Genomic DNA, 21,977 nt, shown 5'->3' with positions numbered 1-21,977 from the left:
TTACGTACGTTACATATACGTTTATAAAACACACATATTCACAGATGATAACATAAGGTATTTAGTGTATATTCTTATGCATCTTTAACACAAAAAAGACTATGTTGCATTTACACTTTGGTAATGTTCGCGGTACACGGGAGAAAAGTCACACTGACAATCCTGTGCAACCAGGAACAGGTCCGTTTTTCCAACGGCTAGAGGCACCCACATCTGTTCGTTAAGCCATAGAATCTCCCTTCAAGGCCTACCGCGTGCTTCGTCTGGTTAAACTGGACTCGGTTCTGGTTCAAATGTTCACGGGGCATGAGGAATTCGCCGAGTATAGGTTTAAACTCAAGGAGAATCCCTCGTGCATCTGTGACCCTGCGATCAGATCGTGGTGCACCTAATCACCGGCGGTCCAGTATTTGACACATTGAGAACAGAATACCAGTTTCAGTTACAGGAAAGAATAGAAGATAACATTTCCTTATTGGTGAACCAAGGGGAAAGCAGCCAGACTTTCCTAGAGTACTGCCGGAAGGCAATACGAAAAGTTATAATAAGCAACAAAACATGTCGGGTAATAAATAACGGAGGAAACAATCCGTAATTAAAGTTATAAAAATGTAAAGGAATGTAGATATGATTAAATATTTTTAATAACATTAATAACATTACTAGTGAAGCACGTGTTGAGTGATTTAATGGTGGTAGTTGTGTGATTCGCGTTGTTTGCCGCATGCGCATTTATCAGCGGGCTGGCGGGCGGTGCACTTTATTGCACGACTACTGCTACATAGCAGAAGTAGCTATATATTAGTCCTATTCTTACTTAGGATGGACTTTCACAAAGTAACGCCTGAATCCATTAGATAAGGAGAAAGAACAGGGCCATTTAAAAATAATGAATACCACATCTGTTAAATTTTATAACACTACACGTCCTACAAAATGATATTATATATAATTCAATTACATTATTAACATTAAATTTATAATAATACCTGCAAAAGGTTTGACGAAATTAAGAATGCTAAATCCATATAACCATAAACTAACTTATCGTTGGACTATAATAGAATTTGATAGAGAAAAAAAAATCATTTTTTTATCTTGTTTCCTTATATCAGTCTAAAGATTAACCTGATCAAAAATTAGTAATTCTATTTATCCAAATATGTCCACTGACCGCATGGAGTGTTGGTTATTGGACCAAACTATTGAGATTCTGTTGCCAAAAGCAAGTTACATTATTCATTAAATAAGGTTAAAATGCTTTACTTGGTAAATTGGTTTTTGTATAATGTACCTCACATCAGAAAAATATATACGTATATAGAAATATTGTATTTCATCTCTCTGCATTTGTCTTGGATGATGACAGTTATATAAATATAAATAAATAATTATATCTGATTAATATCAAAAGTAGTACCGAAAAGTCAATACTTTTACTTTTAATACTTCACGAAAATTCAATAATTTTCGTGAAGTATTCATTTATACAGTAGCTGGTTGAGCATTGAAGGCGCTTAGTCAATATCTTTACTGCTACTACGCTCGAAGGCTCATGACTTAGCAAGGATCATTATATAGTTTTATATTTATTTAATTATTAAAAAAATACAGTATGTTTAAGTGTTGCACCATATAGCTTAATCACTTGTTGGTTGCAAACATAATTAACATAATTTCAAAATAAACTAAATCACAACTTAAAATAAATGAAATGAATCTATTACAATGTACAATATAATTCTGTCTTAATACAGTAGGTGTTATATAGTAGTAGTAGGTATTATTTTTATAACGCATAGAATTTATATGTAGTGATGTAGTGGTACCTTAAAAGAGGTTTTAGGCGAAACACCCATAGCAGACTAACACCTTACACCCACGGAATCTGCAAATGCCACTTGGACAGCAGTGCAAGTTAGGTAAAAATATTTGATTTAATTTCTACCAAAATAACTAAATAGGTTAAAAGAAAAAAAGATTTAAGTAATTACACTAATGATAATTTTAATTTTCGATCGCCGCCCATCTCTCTTCAAAGAATGTTTTAATTTAATTTTGTACTTCAAGAAAGTGGTCCTTGCCTATAATATGCTATGTAATTATTTGTAAAGATATCAAAACAAATAAATAAGAAGAGAATAATACCAAACACCGATCACATTTATTTAACAACACTAAAACTTCAGTCACGTGGGGGGGCTTTCTAAACAGTTAGACAATTTTCTCGCTGGAGTCACACGCGCTAGGTTAACCATAAAGCCTGAATTATTACACAGACGGCCTCGACATTTGCAAAAAAAATTAAAGTATTACCTCATAGTCATAATCCGGCCATGATGTTGTTCGAGCAATATTTAATTTTATTTGAAGGTTAAAACAATTTGATACAATTTAATAACATATTAATATACGAATTATCAATTTTAATTATTTTCAATACATGCATGAAAATATTTTGCATTATATTAAGAGTTGCATATGCATTTTGATTGAATTCATAATTAACCAATAACCATTAACAGATTAAAAAATTATTATCTATATAATTTATTTATTTCAACCAGACGTTTATATTAAACACGTTAAAACATCCGTTAGGACGACCCACTGCTAAACATAAGTTACTTTCAAAGATCTACAATAAGACCGGTTGAAAGCGGCCTGCATCAGGCGTGTTCTTACGGCCTTAAAAAGGTCGCATGTCCACTTTATAGACCGTCGCTTCACTTGCCGGATCGTGGTCTATAGCTTTACCATCACATATAAGAAAACATAACAAATTGATAAATGTTAATAAATTAAACATTGTCCTGTTAAATCAAAAATGATAGTAACAATAAACAGAACCCGTCTAGTCGTTGGACCTTGTGCCTATTGCACTATTTATCTTCACGCAGACAAGACTTCGGAGATTAGAACGTGAAAACATGCCTATATAATTATGTATAATTTTATGTTCGTCATTAACTGTCACTATAGTATATTTTAAGCCGATTTATGACATAGCCTATATCATAAAGATATATTTTCATCTGGAAATATGTAATAGAGAAATCATGGCCAAAACCTTGTACTAACCGGCTCGAGTAGAAGCTATATATATATGTGGTGCTTCTTAAAATAGCCTCTTTATAATGACAATATATTTGAGGAGTGGATGTGGTATAGGCCCCTCGTCCCATAGTAGGTAATTCGGTGTAAGAAAAACTCTTGCCGAATAGTTTAAACATATCATAAAATATCACAGCATAACAATATCAATCTGAATTATAATAAATCTTTTATTACTATAGGGATCAAAGCGACGCGTCTAGCCGATAGTGCAGCGCGTTAGAGAAAGATATACACATAGCCAAAAGAGAGAGTAGAAAAATAGATGCGATCTTAAATGCAACACCTGGCGATAAGTATTGCACATCGACCTTTGAAAAGAGACAATAGGCTAATTTCGGCTTCGTAGAACGTTATCTCTGTCGCACGACTGACAAAACGTGACATAAGCAATGTGGTATCGGTTGTCTCTTTCCAAAGGTCGATGTGCAATATTTATCGCCGGGTAGTGTAATGACTTTGGGCGCGTTCTAACAAAAACCACATATTTAAATGAACTATTTTGTAACAGTTCATAACAGACATAAAATTAAACATTATTATATGGGCATGCTTTGCACGTACTAATCTCCGAAGTGTTAATCTATTTTATGTGCTACTCCAGGGGCTTAGATCGTTACTTAACTCATTTAATCGAATCGGAAGGCCCCAATTTCTTAGCAATACGCCCTTTGCAGTGACCGTATATTAGTGGCCTTCTAGATTAGACTAATATCTAGGGCCTTCAAGAGTGTACATCGTCACTTATGCGTGATTAGAAATGTGTCCGCAAAAATTGAAAAGCGGCTCTATTTAATGTCATCTGACTATTCCATAAAATCTATTTATGTAGTATAGGCTATTACGCAAAAACAATTTTAAAAATTCACAACAAAATTGTCGAATATTATTTTATGTTACTATATCTGTATTAACGTTATGTTATTTCATTGGATTTATTTGTAAAATAAATTTAGTTCATGTCCCAGTATACTAGATGGCGTTGGTAGTCGATTCAATAGCTATTATGAAACGTTCCGCTTTATAGCATATAAAGTGATTTTCAGCTATAACCAATTCTTCGAGGTCGGCCGCTGGTTTTTATTACATATCCGCATATTACACTCGACAATTCTGTTTTTAATTAGTATAAAATGCAACTCATAATATCATATCTAGATGTATTAATATAATTATTAAGGCCTTGAAGAAATATTGATATATATTCATATATCACATACACCATGAATATTATAAAACATATCTTCAAAGAAGAATCAAGTCAACCGTTATTAATATAAATGATATAAGCCTTTGGTGGAAAAACCTTTTACGTGCCTTAAAATTTCAAAACCTCAAATCACATTTCCGGCGATTAAAACTTGGGGGAAGGGATCACCAACATTAGGCACATTTCTATGACCCTCTATAGTAAATGTTACTACCATTTTTAGACCTTAAACTTTGGAAGATATGGTGGTTGAAACACCAAAATAAGTTTCTAAAATTATTAGCATCCCATCACCATTTCAGTCGTAGAATATCTACTGATAAACATAGGCTAGCTATCTATATCCAGCGTCTTCTGTATTAATAAGGTCATCTGTCCAGCTTATAGGTGGACGTTCGTGACTGTGCTTATTCCTGGATCTCCACACCAGAAACTCAAGGCCCTAACAACCATCAGTTCTGCGCGTAATATGGTCTGCTCAATACCACATCAACTTGCAAGTCCGCTGAGTTATATCACTAACTTTCTTTTGTCTGCGCATCTTATACACATGAAAGACAAAATACGCTACGCCTAACTGATGGTAGTATCAAAAATAAATAGTAGATAAACGTAAACTACATTTAAAATAAATATAATATATATGGCAAATAATTCAACCATAATTATTTAACTAAGTCGCCTTGATAAAAATATTCAAATAATAAATACACACATTTGTTTAAAAAAAAACGTGGAATTTAAGTAAACATTCCATAGTTGTGAGAGTGTGTGAGTGTGTTAGCGTGTGCGCAAGCGGACCTATTCAGAGCGATACCGCGGATAGATTGCAGCATGCTGATTCTGTTTTAAAAGTCTCTCCTGTTTAGAAAGGATTATCAATAATTACCTTTGCCATTAGTGACGGTGTACGTGAGGTCTTGGAACTTCAAGTTTACGGGCGGTCGCTGAGGTAAATGAGAGAGATGCGCTCGCCCCAGCGCCGGAGGTGCGTCCTTCCCGGCGACCACTTCCATTGTTTCTTACTCTATGTTTCCACTTTCACTTGCACATCGTATAGGAACAACGCAGCGATGGCCGCGAGAGTTTCCACGATCACGTAATAATTTACACGCTGTAGTTCCTAATGCTTGCACTGACTGCACCTGAAAAAGAAAATTGTTTTATAAACACGTAATGTATAGGAAATCAATTTTATAATTGTTACGTCCTGGTAAGAACTGTCTTCGACAATAATACAATGCAGTCATTTATTATCACTCCCTGATAACCTAGAAAGCGCAAATTCACATATCTTATGATTTTTTGATAAAGATTTGGCAATTTTTTTGTAAAGTTTTGATAAGTGGGTCGCATATTTTTAAAATATAAATTAAGTCTAGAATTTACAGAAATAAAACAAACAGGGTCTAATTTTAAGAAAAACGTTTTACGTCTTAATTATCGTAAAACTACGATAAGCTGTTTCAAAATATTGCTGAGTCAGCGTTATTACGCGAGACGACGAAAGCCATCGACCCCTAGAATGGTCAAGTTCGCTATGAATATTGAAACCACAGTCAACGTCGTTTTCAATATAACTTCCTATATCAAAACGACATTTATTTTGCTCTTGATATCACAAATAGTTTATTTCAATTAAACATATCCTATGAATAAGTATTATTTTTACAACATAATTATCTATTTTTATCAAAACAATGTGATGATTGAACATTGAAAAAAAATGTGTTTTACTTTTTGACGCTACATAAGGTATTACAATTCAAATGTTTGCATTCATTTATAATATTTTTTGTTTTTTGTTTCCAACGTAATTATGTTTGGATGTATTATAGTTTTATATACGAATAGATAATTTCTCTTCTGGTCTGTCTTTTCCACCAATAGAGGCCAAAGGTATCTATGGGGGATATACCACGCTTGGCAGGTGTGTTGATGATCGCATTGCAGTATTATGGTACATAGAAGATTCTGCTGGCCGTCCTCTGGAAACTTATATGTTAGCAGTACTAAGGCCGTAAAATCAATGTACTAAGTGTGAATTACATAAGTTTGCATTTCGAGAATCAATCCGCGACCTACCATTGCCATTCTCATTCGCTGGGCTACCAATGTTTAAATTGGCAAAGACGGCAATAGCCTATTGGAAATATATTTCATAATAACAATCACCTACAGTCAACGAGTTCGCTATATAAATCTTTGCATCAGTGTTAGATTTTCTTCTTATAATTTTATTATTTATTATTTTTACTTATTGTAAAAAATTCGGAAGACTACCCTCTGCATGTACCGTATCACCAAATTTATATTACTTATGTATCTTTGCTGACGTCACGAATATGATTGTTTTGATTATAAGAAACATCCAAAACAATACATGGTTCCCGAGAGAATCGAGATATTAAAAAGAGGTTAAGGTCAAATATGAACAGAATTGTTACCTTAAACCTGGCTTCACATGGCGAACAATGAATTAGTCAAAAAGAAAGGCGGTGTGAATATTTTTTTCCTATGAACAAATATTTTAAAACACCGACACTGGTTTAAAATTACGTCTCATATTATAGCTTTGTTTAACAATAACTTTATACGCAGGGCCGGAGCAAGTAGTTCGCACTACAGTTCATAAATTTAAGAGTTATATTTCAAACATCGACAAACTCAAAAGTTCCAACCTGTTCTGCAAGTGGATTTTGCAACACAGCGCAATCTACTCCGCTCAGCTGCGTTTGAATGACCGCTCTGTGAGCCAAGTTGGGAAACCTGAGCGATGTTTTTGTCAGTACTTAGACGGTATCGGCTCGCTATCGGAAATAAGGACGACTGGTAATTGAATCATTATTCTTTGTTTTTTTTTAATAACTTTTCAATTTTTTTACCTAAAATACTCTACGTAAATATATTTTACACATAGTTTTCATATAAGACTTTGTACTATTAGTTATTGGTCTGTTGCATTTAAATTAAAAAAATGATTTAGTATATTTAAGACACTTTATTTATTAATTAAATGTGAAATGAATATATTACAGTTTTTTCGTTCGATTTTTAAAATACAATATAAATTTGCAACGCACGAACTTCATAGCGAACTGTCAAATGCGCAAAATTTCTATAGTCATCATATTTGTGATTTGTTTTTACAAAATTTCTTCTAATATCTAATAGGGAACTGATAAAAAAATATGAATAAAATTGTAAACTCGTTGTCAAGGTATGGCATGACCAAGGGAATTAGGAAGTCATTTATGTATATGTAGATTGTTTCAATTAACATTTAATCAGAGATTAAATATTTGTAAGCATATTAACCTATAATTTTTTTAGCTTATAAATTATGGAGGCAACTTCAATGAGTTGTTTGCCATTTCATCGTACGTATCGTATGGTTTTTTAAAGCGGTTTCCATAAGTAATTAACATATCAAGTTAAGGTAAATGTTAAAATCAAAATGTTATCTATGTTGAATTTTTTTAAATAGAAAACTATGTTAATTATTCAATATCTAAATACATAAAAAGTTATACCTATATCTCTCGTTTACGTAGTGTTTTTGCTAATACCTTCTGTAAGTTTACCATGAAAACAAAACAAAAAATATAACAATTTCCAGTGAGGCATGCATTTATAACGTCAATGAATAAATGGCAGGGAAAATCCATATTTTGACAAGGCCAATTTTGTAACGCATGTTCCTGTTTTAAAAAAGCGTCGACATTATTTATTTACGCACCGTAAAATATAAGCATTAATAAACACAATTTTTAAATTGAATGCAGGTTTTGAAACAATAAGGTGTCATTTAACGGTTCTCTAAGGGCTTATTGTAACACATCTAACTTTATATGTCTTTTTTATTTTTATTCATTAAGTACGAGATGATTATTCATAGTTAGTACGTGACAACGTTCGTCTGACGTTTTAACAATTCTGTATTTTAAAATATATTCTATGTATACCCTATATAGAATATTTCTTATTATATCATATATATGGTTTAGATTTCTACCTACGTAATGACTCATCCCTGCAACCAGCCTTATAGCCATACTTAGAGCCATGTTTTTAACGTAGTGCCCACGCCCCACAGGTGGGTTTTTTGGTTGTCAAGAAAGGCAATTTGAAAAACAACCCGACACGACTTTAACCTTTTCGGTCTGGACCATTCAAATGCAATGTTAAATTACGGTGCCAAATTTAACTAAAAAATCAAATATTATTATCAGTTATTATTTCGATCGACTATACGAAAATATCAAGTCGGCTTATAGCATCGTCAAGTAAACTTCCTTGCGGCAACGACATGCTCCGCTGGGAGTCCCAGACGTTTTAAAATCTTGTATTATTTCACAGCATTCTGTTGTTTTTTTTAATAAACTATTACAGGTATCTTTAAATCGTCAGTCAATATAAAATTTTGGCTTTGTTATCCTTACAAGAAGCTACCACCGGCTCGGAAGGCAAACAAAAAAGGCTGCGAAGGGCCGATGTGGAACTCAACAGTTGCTGTTTAGAAATATAGTTTTAGAAAGAGTGCTTGACAATAATTAGCTTCCTGACTACGCATCAACAACATTTAATTTCACGCATTAACATAAGTATTCTTATTAACATAAGTTTTTGGATAGAAATACTTATTTCAATAACGTTCTTTATAACAGATTTGAAATTGACCGTGGAATTTTTGGAAATACGAATACTTTGTTCCATAAACGGTTTTATTTTAAATAAATGTTTTAATATAAAATTATACACGTTACATAGGGGAGGGACCATAAGCATAACACAAAAAGGTTGAAAAACGCTGGCTTGAAGACTTAAAATTAGGTAGACATATTCCTTTCGATTAGTGGTCAGCAAGGAACGTATTTCACCGAATTCCAGCCACAAAAGAACTGAGAGAGTGTGAGTCGCTATGACCGGATTTATTTTTTAACTAATTAACAGTTTCAAATAACGATAAAATAACACGTCGTTCTAGCGTGCTATATTGTGAAATTAGGCATTTATGAAAAAAATGATTAATTCATCCTCAATTAGCTATAAACGAACGGATATTTGCAAATTTGATATATAATTTGAAAGCTGGTAGATAATATCTAAAGTCGATACGGTGGAGAAGCATCGAAGGCAGATGTTACGCTATAGATAGATTACAAAAGGGCTATTGATGTAATTGAAAAAGATTTTTAGTTTCTTATATTGAGATATAATTTTTAATTATCATCATTATTTCAGCCGTAAGTCCGATATGATAAACCTCCTCTTTATATTTCCAATGGAATCTGATGAAAGCGGCCTTTATCCAGCGCCTTCCGTCCACCATGTTTACGCCAGAACAGTAAGGCCTCAGCAGACATCTGTACCGATATATATACACTGCCACTGGATACACAATGGTACTATGTATCTATATAGGCTTATAATAAAAATTAAAGTAATAACTTTGATTGTAAAAAATAGCTTAAAAAAAATCACGATATGTGTCCGAAAAATGTGTGCGGATTTGTTTATAAAAAATTTTAAAATCCAATTATTACTATTCATCAAATAAACGATACGATGTAAATAATTGTGGTGTACACTAATATGGTAGCAAGCGGTATGGTTTATCAATAGAAAATGGGCCAAAGTTGATAAAGCGAAACAGATGGTCTCGTCATTTGAACCGGAAAAATGCAACATCAATGACATCGCACGTCAAACATGTTTGGGAGCAGATCTTTAACATTATTTTGATTAAACAGAAAGGCACGCAAACCTGGTCAATGACCGTCTGAATCATCCATCAGGAAGGAAAATGACCACACTCTTCGATTATAAAACTCGCATTCTGTTAATATATATAATATGGAATATATATATGTATAGTAGGTAATGAAATTCAAGTTTTAATCCTCACTTATTTAAGATATTTCATGACGAGTTGTGGTTAAACATATAATCTGATCTTGTACTGTACTAACCTCAAAAACATAACAAAATTGAACGAAGCACTGTGTTATTATGAATATAAGTGTTAACCACATTACAACATTCAATGCAGTAAAAACGAGACATACGCTAGTATATAGTATATCATTTTAATCTTTTATTAGAATTAAGGAAATAATTTTACTTTGTAACATACATTGTTAAATGTAATATAAATAAGAAAACATACATTTATTCAACTATTTGTATGTCGTAGCCGTTTTAGCCCATAAATGCGCACTGCAAGGGCCTCAGAAATATATTTAAGGGGAGATATAACATGATCGCTACGCTTAATAAGTAAATCTTGCGTTACATTGCGATGTAGTAATAGTACGCCAAAGACGCTGCTACCAATTCTCTGGAAACTCGTTCGTGAGCATTTCCTATTGTATCTCAGTAATCGAACTTGCGACCTATGATCTCTAGACTTAGACTGCTAGTACTGGGCAATTACTGCTCATTTATAATGTATAATTTTAATAACGAAAATTAAAAGTGTTTAAAATGAACTATGGGTTTGAATTTAAAATTTCTGATAACATGCCTGTATTAAAATTGATATATGGATGTTAAAAATAGTTAAATGAACGGGTATCTGTTCTACAACAATTTCAAACAGTGATTACGGAGAGAATCAAGTACTAGCTATTAGTTTTTAATGTAGCCACTTTTCTCCAGGCATCAAGATTTTTGTTAATTTTTTAAACCTTTCTCTTTTACTGTAATATTCTCTAATTTTAGAATGTTTCTCAGTAGCTAATTCACGTGAAGACAGAGGTGTTTAACGTCTATATGACTTATCTAAAAATAACTAAGATACGCCTCTGTAATAAAATAAAACAAATGTTTTATTTCATACAGCCAGATAATTTATGCAAATTGTTTGTGGTAGGCAAAGTTGACGAAACCCTTGATCCAGTTCCCTTTTTCTTGGCTTAATAGTCATGATTGGGCCGGAAGAAGAATAGGTATTGCGATGCGTTTGGACGTATAAATCAAGGCTGGTGGCGAAGCATAATACCAGATTAGCGAGGTTGAAGTGATCGAAGAGTGAAATCAAAAGCAAACCTATTCTTGGGTGGTGAAGAGGAAATGTATTTCCTCCCAAGAAGATGCTATGATCGCCTATCGCTGGCAGGACTTCAGATGTGTGGAAACGTTATGTAGCGATACAGAAAAATGCAGTGGCAATTGTTGGTGCAATCTAACGGTTGTTTAGTATGAGTGAGAACTAGAACGAAAGAGAAAGATGAGTGAATTGTGGAACGAAAGAACAGAACGACAAATTATGTGAAGAATGACAGCAGATATTGAAATTAAAATCGATTGTGAATAATAAATAAATATTAAAAAGAACCCTGTTCCACACATAAACAGGGGCGGAAGCAGAGATCCCAATAACGGGGGCCTCAAAAAACAGTTGTTTATTAGATGTTAGATATAGCTCCAGTGATATTTATTCCGTCATTAAAAACCGCTTCATAAATTTTACTAAATCTATTTTTTTATTTTTGTGGTGTACGTTAAAGCTTATCCGAGTTTATGTTCATCATCAATATCTATGAGAGGCTTATCACCATCAACAGCTGGTCAATAGCCTCCCATAGATTTCCAGTGGGCCCGATTGAAAGCGGCATGTATCCATGGTCTTCCGAGGACCTTAAATAGGTCCTCTGTCCACCTTGTTTATGTCTTCGCTGCGCTTACCAGCCTGTGGTCTCCATCAAAGAACTTGAATGCTTCTACGGCCTTCTGTTCTACAAGCTACGAGGCCTGATCACTGCCACTTCAAGTTTCTAATCCACCGGTCTACGCCGGTTATTATTATTTTTATTATTAGTCTATAAGCTATCCTAAAAATAAAAAAAATAATTAACCGAATATTCTCGTAAGTCTGGACCCTCGGCCTGAGGTAAAAACGTGGTAAAACTGCCTTAAGCCTCCCAGAATTCCCAAGAGGGAGAGGGCGTCCAAAAGCTACGTGGTGGTCTAATATCAGAAAGGAACTGGAAACCCTTCAACTTGATGCAGGGACAACCCAGGATAGAGTGGCCTGGCGCAAATTGATAAGGAGACCCGACCCCAAATAAAGGGAAAAAGGGAAGGAAGAAGAAGAAGATTCTCGTAAGTCTGGAGTTCTCTCTAAAGGCTTTTGCGCAACTGTAAACTTGCCAATGAGGCTCAAACTGAGAAGGTTTCAGAGCATAAATCATTAAGGCACATTGATTGTCTCTCATGTTCATTATAACAAATTATTATCGAATATTTTAGTACTTATAAACGTTATTAATATGGCCTCGATATCAATGTCTTAAATTAAAAACATAATAAATATCTTTTATTTTTTAACTATCACGCGAAGTAAAATAATACGGCTATAAATCTTTACGAAGGCAATCAGAATAAATCCGCGCGGCAGCATTTATTACCAGGTTCAGATTTAAAACGCTTTGTTAGTAGTAATATAATCGAGTAGATTCTATAATTTGCACTGCATTACTTTGTGTTTTGATAGGTTACCAAAAAAATAGTATTTATAATACTAAAAGTAACAAATTTATTCTATTTATTTACTTACACTTTTATGTAAACCATAAATATTAATTAAAAAAACAAACAATTCATATATAGGTACAAGAGGCGGTCTTATCGCTTGAGGCAATCTCTACCAAATAACCTTTGGATGGTGATGAGACATGGAGAAGGCAGTTTAAAGTGTACATGCATATAAAAACGTACATTACCATACACACTAGATATCGACAAAAATACTTAAATATATACACATAAACTTATCTATGTATATTTATATGAAATATTATTATCTAAACCGAAAAATTATAGATCTTGTTATAGATTATAAAAGATATGATGAAAAATATTCGAAAGCTAGTAATTATGGAAGCAGCTTAAATAAGTTACTATTAGATAGATGAACAACTTGGTCTTTGACCTCCGCCCCCATTAGCAAGTTCACAGTCGCCGTACAGGAGCTATCTATGAGATCGAATCAAAAATGAGAAGATATGTAAGGAAACTAATGTACGTAGCCCACCGTATTGGCAAGTAGAAGTTTCTGGAATGGATAGGACGTCCACTTCCAAGTCAGCTTGTTGTTCCACCTCTTAACTCTCTTTAAAATGACATCTGAATATCCGTTCGCTAGTTTAAATCAAGATAACTATATCCCTGTACATGTAAATCGACCTCCAGACTCCATTGACAAAATTGGACAACAATAATTTGTTTTTCATCGACGGAAGAAATCAATTGTGCGAACACAATCGAGATCCAATGCCTGTAGCACTGACAAATATAAAATATTTATAAAGCTTACAGTATATATATAATACATTTGCGTGTAAAAAGATTTTATATTATATTTTTATTAATATTTGTAAGTTACTGTTCATGATTATAAGCGTTCTTATTTTATTTTATTCAACAAATATATTCCTCAGGCAATAGCGTACGTAACTTTGTTTTTACAATCACATTTAATATTTCCGTATATTTTTGCTTACGTTTTTGAATGTCACAGTGTTTACACGGTTGAGTTAGTCTTATCTGTCATATATATTAATATTTCCTGATTTAAATCTTACTCTATTTTAAAGTACATAAAAATAAATTTATATGTTATAATTTTTTTGAATTATGGTTGTCTAGTTTGTTTTTCACAACGCCCTAACGGTGTTCAGTTTTTAACATTACGCTTCGTGCGTATGATTACAAGCGTTTAAAAATAAAGAAAGAAGTGAAATTGTGTGTAAACGGAGGACTTCCCTTGATTAATAATAATTAATTTCAGTATCCTACTCAAGAAGTGAAGACTACCCTATATAAAAATCATTAAAACAGATGTTATTTATCAAAAGGCATACAATATTTGATAGTTGAATAGCGAGTAGTGCCTACATTCTTCACAATTATTATTTGCAAAAAATGCTACACGATTACCTTCTGTTCAAGGTAAGGAAGATTGTAAACAGTTGTTGTGTTTCATTTATATTTATTAATTTCAGCCTAATTATATGAAAAATTCTGATTTTTAAGCATCTTACGGGTATAATACACCTCAACATCGCTTCTTTTGAGGAAACTGGACTTGATATATTTAATGCAATTCACAAAGAACGTATCGCGTCTTTTATGTCAATAATTACGTATAATAAAACAGTACCACGTGTAATTAAACAGAGTCTAGTTTGTTATGCTAGCCGACTGTCAGGTTGATATACTAAAATGTAACGACGCCGAGTTGATTTATCTGGTATAATGACATACTATATATGTAGAAAAGTTATGGTCTCATAGTGTGAAAATTCAAATTTTAATGGGTTTTTCTAAGTTCATCGACGGTCTCATACTGCAACACGTGAGGAATATGTCCGAAGTGAGGCTGACTCTGCTAACAGTTGTTATAATTAAACAAAAATACAAATCAATCAAGTAGTTTTCGTGTTCGTGAATTATTAGTTACATAACCAATCTAAATTAAAAACAAACAAAATTGAAACAACACAGTGAAAATGGAAATAAAATAAATCTTTTTATAGCATACAAGAGTTTTTAATTCATCGAAATGTTCAACTCATATGTGAAATACTGTTGTTGAGATTCTGCCCGGCTTTTCTTAGTAGAGCATTGTTCCGAGCCGGTGGTTACTTACTACTTATAATGTTAATATAATTGGGGATCAAAAAGGACATGTAAATGCCTACTTGAATAAAGGTATTTAGAATTTAAAAATAACAATGTAAAACTAACAACAATGATCGCGATCATGCCGCTCAATAGCTCATAAAGAATAGATAAAATCATACATGACACGCACTACTTAAACATTGTTTACTAATAAAATACGGATATTTTAACTGAATTTTGTTTAAAAGTCAGTGTGTGAATGTGAGGTGGGTAATTGTCCACCATGCACAGAGTTATGGTTTCCTGACGCATCAAAAGAAACCAAAATATAGGACAAGATATACCTAAACATAAAAGTAAAATATAATCATTCCTCAGTCAACTTTGCATAAATAATCACACCACTGTTTTCAGCAACACCAAGACCATGTTGACAAATTAAAAAAAAAACATCCGAACAAACCTTTTTTTGTATAATCCATACATTACTTTTTAAAATTAATAATAATGTTATTATTACGCATAGTTTTAAATTCTGAAGGCTTCTTTATCAATATTTTATTTAATGTATATTTTTTTATTTATGTTATGAAAACTGAAATTGCCTACAAAAGATTGTCACAGTTATATAATGAAATTTTAAATTAATACACCCTCTTTAGTTATAGACTCTTAGGCAAGTGTAAACAATTTCTGCCAAATCATTACAATAGTAAATAAATAATGTACCTAAAGAATTCTACAAGGCAACGGTTATTTTTTAACTGTTATATGTATCTGAATCGTTAAAAAAGTAATATAAATTGATTATTGGTAGTTTAAAATTTTAATTACGCGAAAGAAAATTTAACTAAAATAAATCGGTTAATAAATACAGTTATAAATATATATAAAATACAATAATAACTTACCATTGAAGGTTAAAATCTAACAAAACTTGTCACGTTTTTAACAAGAAAATTTCATAAATTTTTAGAGAAATTATTTTTCTATCCTACCTTTAAATACGACACCGATTTGCGGTATACGGTTTTTGCTAACTATACGTAGCACCAACTGCACTCGCCGAACGCAACTGGTTTAGAACTAAGTTATGGCCGCTAAGCTCCTAAGTTCATTCACAGCAAAGAGCAAGCAACTCTCAAACTAGGCTTGCCTATGAATAAATAATTAATATAGAATAATTATAAAAATAACTTAATGAATAATTTTGCGTGTTATGCTATTGTTTTTTTAAAGTTATTTTTATTATTTCACTGGGTTCCTTACTAAAAATTGCAATTATATAATGCAGTACGCAGCTGAGTAAAGGTTAACATATAAGTCACGCTTTCCTATATAATACCTTGTTATTAATAATTTTACTAATTAAAGGTACAATTTTATTCTAATAATTTTGAGATAAGCCAACAATAAACATAATTTCCATCTTCTTTCTATTTATTTACATATAAAAAATGAGGTTAAACGGAACATAGATTTGATAACTGGCTAAATCATAAGAATTACCATAGAAATTCTTAGTTGTACGAAATCAACTATATGAACTGCTTAGAAATATATATTTTTAATTTGAATTCTTATTATAATATTGCACATATAATCTCATTAGATGCTATCTGTATGGTTATATTTCATAAAATATATAATTTTTTTTGTATTAAATGTCAGGTTTTCATGTCAGCCGATAGACTACTACGAGAATTAGGTCTATCCCAAAGTTTGTCATGATTTCTTGCGCTACCCGCATTTAGCGACCTCTTGGAAGACCTACCCACACCGCGCCTACCAGACTACCTCGCTTGGTGTTTTTTTTTTAATTTTTCAAAAGCCTTCACTATAGTTTCATTTCAGCCTATAGACGCCTATTACAAGACGTAGGCGTTTCCCAAATATATACAATAATTTCCACGCTTGGCAGACGGGTTGGCGGACGCAGTATAGTTGTAATAAGCAGAAAACGCTGCTACTTATCCTTTAGAAACTCGTTTGTGGGCAGTGACAATCCTATACAATTAATGGACAAAGTGTGAATTATATAAGACTGTATCCCGGGAACCGAACCTGCGAGCTAAGATCGCAAATCTCACCCCTCTACCGCAGTGCTACCACAGCTCGTATTAATATTATATTCTAGTATTTATAACAATATAAATACATGTCGTGATACAGATAACATATTTTATGTCATGACATTCATATATATATACATATATACCTATATAAATACGTATATACAGATGCGTAAGTAAACGAACAATGTTACCTGTGAAATCGATAATTAACATTATCACCACTTTAGCCACAGGACTTCCACTACTGGACGCAAGCCTTCGCCAAAGCTAGATAGAACCGGAATCCTGATTTTTTTTTATTGATACTCATTTAGTTTTAATACCTTTGACAGCGTAAAAATTTCTCCGATACTAGTTTCCCATATAGTATACTAGTTGTCCCCCGCACGCTTCGCGTCGCATTTTGTTATTTCGATTTTATAAAAATCCAGTCTTGCTAATTTTAAACAGGTTAAAAAAAACATGTTTTGTACCTCTATGAGCTATAGTTTAAAAATATACAATTTTTTCTAAACCTCTCAACCTCCTTGCTGGTTGAATTTTATAAAATACTTTCTGACGAAAGACAAAAGGTACATATATAAGTAAATTTATATATAAGGAAATATATAAGTAAACTAGCTGATCCCGCAAACGTTTTTTTGCCATGTATGTTATTTCTAGGAAACATTAAAAAACAAATAAAATATAAGGGTTGATCGTAGAGGGATGAAAATTTAGGGTATGTATTTTCGTATGCTGTATCATAAAAAAAAATTTTGTCTGAAAAATAAAAAAGATATTTGAGGGTAGGATCACCCTTAACATTTAGGGGAATAAAAAATAGATGTTGTTCGATTCTCCGCCCTGGCCGATATGCACGCTAAGATTCACGAAAATCGGTCGAGCCGCTTCGGAGGAGTTCAATCACGCACACCGTGACACGAGAATATTATATGTGAGATTTAGTTAAAATTTCCCCTTTAAATAAACTTTCAAATAAACCAACCAGTAAAGTGTAAAGGTTAAATAGGTATGTTCAAATCAGGTAAGACGAACCACTAATGCAGCGTAGTCTCTCACTCTGAGCTTCGTTGGCAAGATCACAATTGCTCAGGGTGCCATGAAGAGGGCTGACCTGATTCTGTGGCTGATTCGTAGATCAATTAAAGTGACCGACATAGCTTAGCGAATTGGTGAGCTGAAGTCGCAGTGAGCTGGCCACACAGTGCGTAGAATACATAGTAAGAAAAGGACCAATATTTAGCCACTTCCGCACATGCAGTGGTAGTCGTGCCAAACACATATTCTGTGTAACATAACTCCTAAAGATACCCTGTGGAGGAGTGAAACGTATGTTGAGTGATTTAGCGGTGGTAGTTGTGTAATTAGCATTGTTTGCCGCATGCGCATTTATCAGCGGGCTGGCGGGCGGTGTACTTTGTTGCATGACTACATGTGCGGAAGTGGCTAAATATTGGTCCTTTTCTTACTTAGGCCTATCAAATATTTCTTTTATTTTTTATGGTGCTAGTTTATAGGTGATCACTCAATATTTTTTTATTGAAATGCGTCAGGCCAAAGACGTGACAGTATAATGTTAACAGGGATAGATAGTAAACAATAAATAATTTTAATATATAGTAATACGAATTTTGAAAATACTTTTTCTTATTATAATAACATTACGTTATACATTTACTTCTTTAAAGCTTTTACAACTATAGCTAATCATTTAAGTTCGTAGATCTACCACTGCATGTGGGGAAGTAGCTGAATATTAGTCCTTTTCTTACTTAGGATAGACTTCCGCAAGATAACGCCTGATTCCATTAAATATTTAATAGGTCTGTCGCATTACAATAGAAAAATACATTAAAGTAACATATTTCAGTGTGGTTAAAATTTAGATGGTAACTGGAAACAAGTTTAAAAAGATTAAAGTTTTAGCTGGAAATGGAGCTTTATATTTACGGCTTTTAAGCTTTCATACCTAAAGTCAATTACTTACCTATGACGCCTAGTATCACTCTATTAAACTTCATTTTTAATTCCATTTTTCTTTTGTTATATTGTATGAAAAATTATAACTTTTCTTTATGATGTTAAATAAAATGGAAAGAAACTAGTTCACTTATGACCAGTCTTATAAGTAATTTCATTTTGTATACCAAATATGAACTTGAGCGGTAAAACGTGCTCGAAACTGGATTAACAGAGCGTCAGGATTTCATCACGAATAACGCGCGCGGTTGCCAAACTGTCGTCATATTTTAAGAAACAAATTGGCATAACATCAGCGGATAAAAAGAATTTTAATATAATTTAATATTTTATTATAATACTTTATTGTACAGGCTAGAAAATATATACATAATTTCATAATAGTAAAGAGGTCTCATCAAACGAGGCAATTTGTTTAAGACAACCATAGTATGGAAACAGCAGTATATATATATATAGCTTATTCTTATAATAAATACGGTATAAAACATTTCAGAAATACAATAATAAATAAAAAATCCAACTCACTTAGATCGCACTTGCCTCAGAAAGAATAAACAAACTTTCTCTGTTTCTTCATTCTTTCAGAGTCAATAATTAAATATATATAATAAAATAAAAAAAATTAACGAAAGGATATATTTCTTATCCATTTTCTTAAAACTAGATAGTGACTTAGCATGTTTTATATTCAGCGCTAAATCTATTCGGACGGCTTGTGTGGTAAAATATTTGGCCATAAACAAAGACGAAAGTGCCTGCATTTTTAATTTCAAATTATCTGATTATCTAAAAGACCTCTCATGTGTGTCGTGAAGAAATCGAAATCTTGATTTGAGATAAGGGAGAGTGGTAAAAGAATGTTTTTACTAAAAAAAAGATCTTAAGCAAATACTAACATATTAAATAACTTCAGATACTTGTGGATATGGTTCAGTCTGTCAGTTCGATGTAAGGTCTTAATAACAATGCAAAAAAAATTATGCGCATTTGGAAAGTCCTTTCTGCTTACCTCAGCCCCTTTGCAAAAAGTAATCAAATAAAAATATTCAGAATGTTAAGTATGACATTGGAGATCATGTCTCTCTAATTACATGCCGCACAGAACAAGTCCAAAACGTTTTCTTTAAGACTAGATCACTGCTGTGCTATAAAAAGTTTATCATCGAGCTAGTGCAACTAACACGCTGTTAGGTTTTATTGTTTTACTGTTCTTCTGTACGGCGTCGAAGCGTGGACTCCTAAAGAATCGATGAGCTAGAAACTAGAAGCCTTCGATATGAGGATGTTCGGGCGAGATAAAGTCTTCAGAGCAGCGATGTCAAAGATTGCCTTAATGGTCGTTGACTTTCGAAAGAAGATGGTATTTTAAGAAGAAGAACAGATTAAACACAGGATCATAGACTTCTAAAAAACTAAACCTAAAAACTTAAAGAAAACTTAAACTCGTTGCCCTTTGAGTTATCATTTATAGTATTGAAGAATATGATTAAATCAAATAATAAAAGAAAATTAATCCATATTATAATTATATTAACAATTGAAGGCTCGATTTAATATAAACAGAGTATAAGGTACTTCGTAGATACTGTGATACCAAGTCGGACTCGCAATAGTGTAGCCAGGTACGTGGCAGCCTTTCTTATCGCCTCTTGATCATTCGACGTCTATTATAAACAATAGTTCCACAAATGTTTGATTTAAAAATACCACACATTCTACACAAATTTATTATATACATATGAGACAGATTATTCGACGAAAGACGTACAGTAGACATAGACGTCTCCCATATGTTTACAATCTGTTTCAAGCAGATTAGTATGGATAACGACGCCTCACTGATAAACAGTGACAAAGACAGGGCTGCGTTCCTCAAATAATTCAGAGAGATAATTGAGAACGTAATTAATAGGAATAAAGATGAAAATAGTACAGATCGGGTAAGAAATGAAATGAATAGGAAAAAAAACACTAATGTGAAATAAATAAAGCTAAAATGAACAAAACTGAAACTCATGTAAATATGCAAAAACTGTTAAACCGTGAAAATAAATAAGTTTTTTAATTAAAGACATATATGTTATAAGGTCATCTATCGACTTTTCAGGTTGACATCCTTCACTACGGTTGCACTAAAATCCCCCAATACCACTTCTGCTTACCAAACTCCGGGGGCAACATTTTACGGATCTCCTGATTTCAGCTTCAATTTCATAGACTAATTCTCTCCATGGCTCGTGAAGCGACTGTCAGCTTGCTAAAGAGACCCAGAGTAAATTAAAAGATAAATGTTTTAAAGAGAAGTTACAGTAGGTGGAAGATTCAAAATCCTATGTGTTGGAGTATCTTCATAGTAGTTTTGAGTTAACTAAAATGGATTACTGACACAGTTAAAAAGAGGAGCAATGGTAGCCTAGTGGTAGAGGACTGAGACTTTGGATCCTGACTTCGATTCCCTGGATACAAACTTACATAATTCACATTTTGTGCATTAATTATATAGGATTGTCATTGCTCACAAACAAGCTTCCAGAGAATGGGCAGCCGTTTAATCAGTCCATAACACCACGCTGCAGTCGCCAACCCGCCTGCAAAGCGTGGCGATTCAGATCTCCCCCGTAGCTTTGAAGAAGGCCTATGTTGTGGAGGAGGCATCTAGGGGCTGAAACAAAATTAAAAATAATATGTACGCATTCCGTTTACGAGTGCCTTAAACGCGCAGTAAATTGTAATTACATTTTATCACAATTATAGATGACTAAGTTTCATATGTTCTAGTGCAACAATTTATTAATAATTGTACACGTAATTGGCATGTATAAAACGGTCTTTAAAATCATTACAAATTTATATATAGCACGATTGTTTATTGGTGTAAAAGCTTTCAAGAGCTGTTAAGAAAATAATGGCAATTATTAAAATTTTGGGGGTACTTTTGCAAGTTATTATTAAATTATTTATTA

General features: G+C 32.8%; 2 protein-coding genes across 2 annotated transcripts in view; both read right to left on the bottom strand.

Moving 5' to 3' along the window:
* LOC137932766 (ATP-binding cassette sub-family G member 1) overlaps positions 1–5,532 on the bottom strand; it is a 29,048-nt gene extending 23,516 nt beyond the window's left edge. Inside the window, exon 1 of the mRNA XM_068776437.1 lies at positions 5,214–5,532. Within this exon, the coding sequence (XP_068632538.1) occupies positions 5,214–5,340 (127 nt within the window). The 5' untranslated portion in view covers positions 5,341–5,532. The remainder of the gene's footprint in view (positions 1–5,213) is intronic.
* Ent1 (Equilibrative nucleoside transporter 1) overlaps positions 1–21,977 on the bottom strand; it is a 466,176-nt gene that overhangs the window by 345,116 nt on the left and 99,083 nt on the right. The window lies entirely within an intron of this gene.

This window comes from Battus philenor, unplaced genomic scaffold, assembly GCF_028537555.1.
Source record: "Battus philenor isolate CCGP_79_NKW_IND1 unplaced genomic scaffold, ilBatPhil1.0.hap1 SCAF_12, whole genome shotgun sequence".
Lineage (NCBI taxonomy): Eukaryota > Metazoa > Arthropoda > Insecta > Lepidoptera > Papilionidae > Battus > Battus philenor.
The sequence above is the reverse complement of the archived record's forward strand: the minus strand, read 5'-3'. Positions and strand labels throughout refer to the sequence as shown.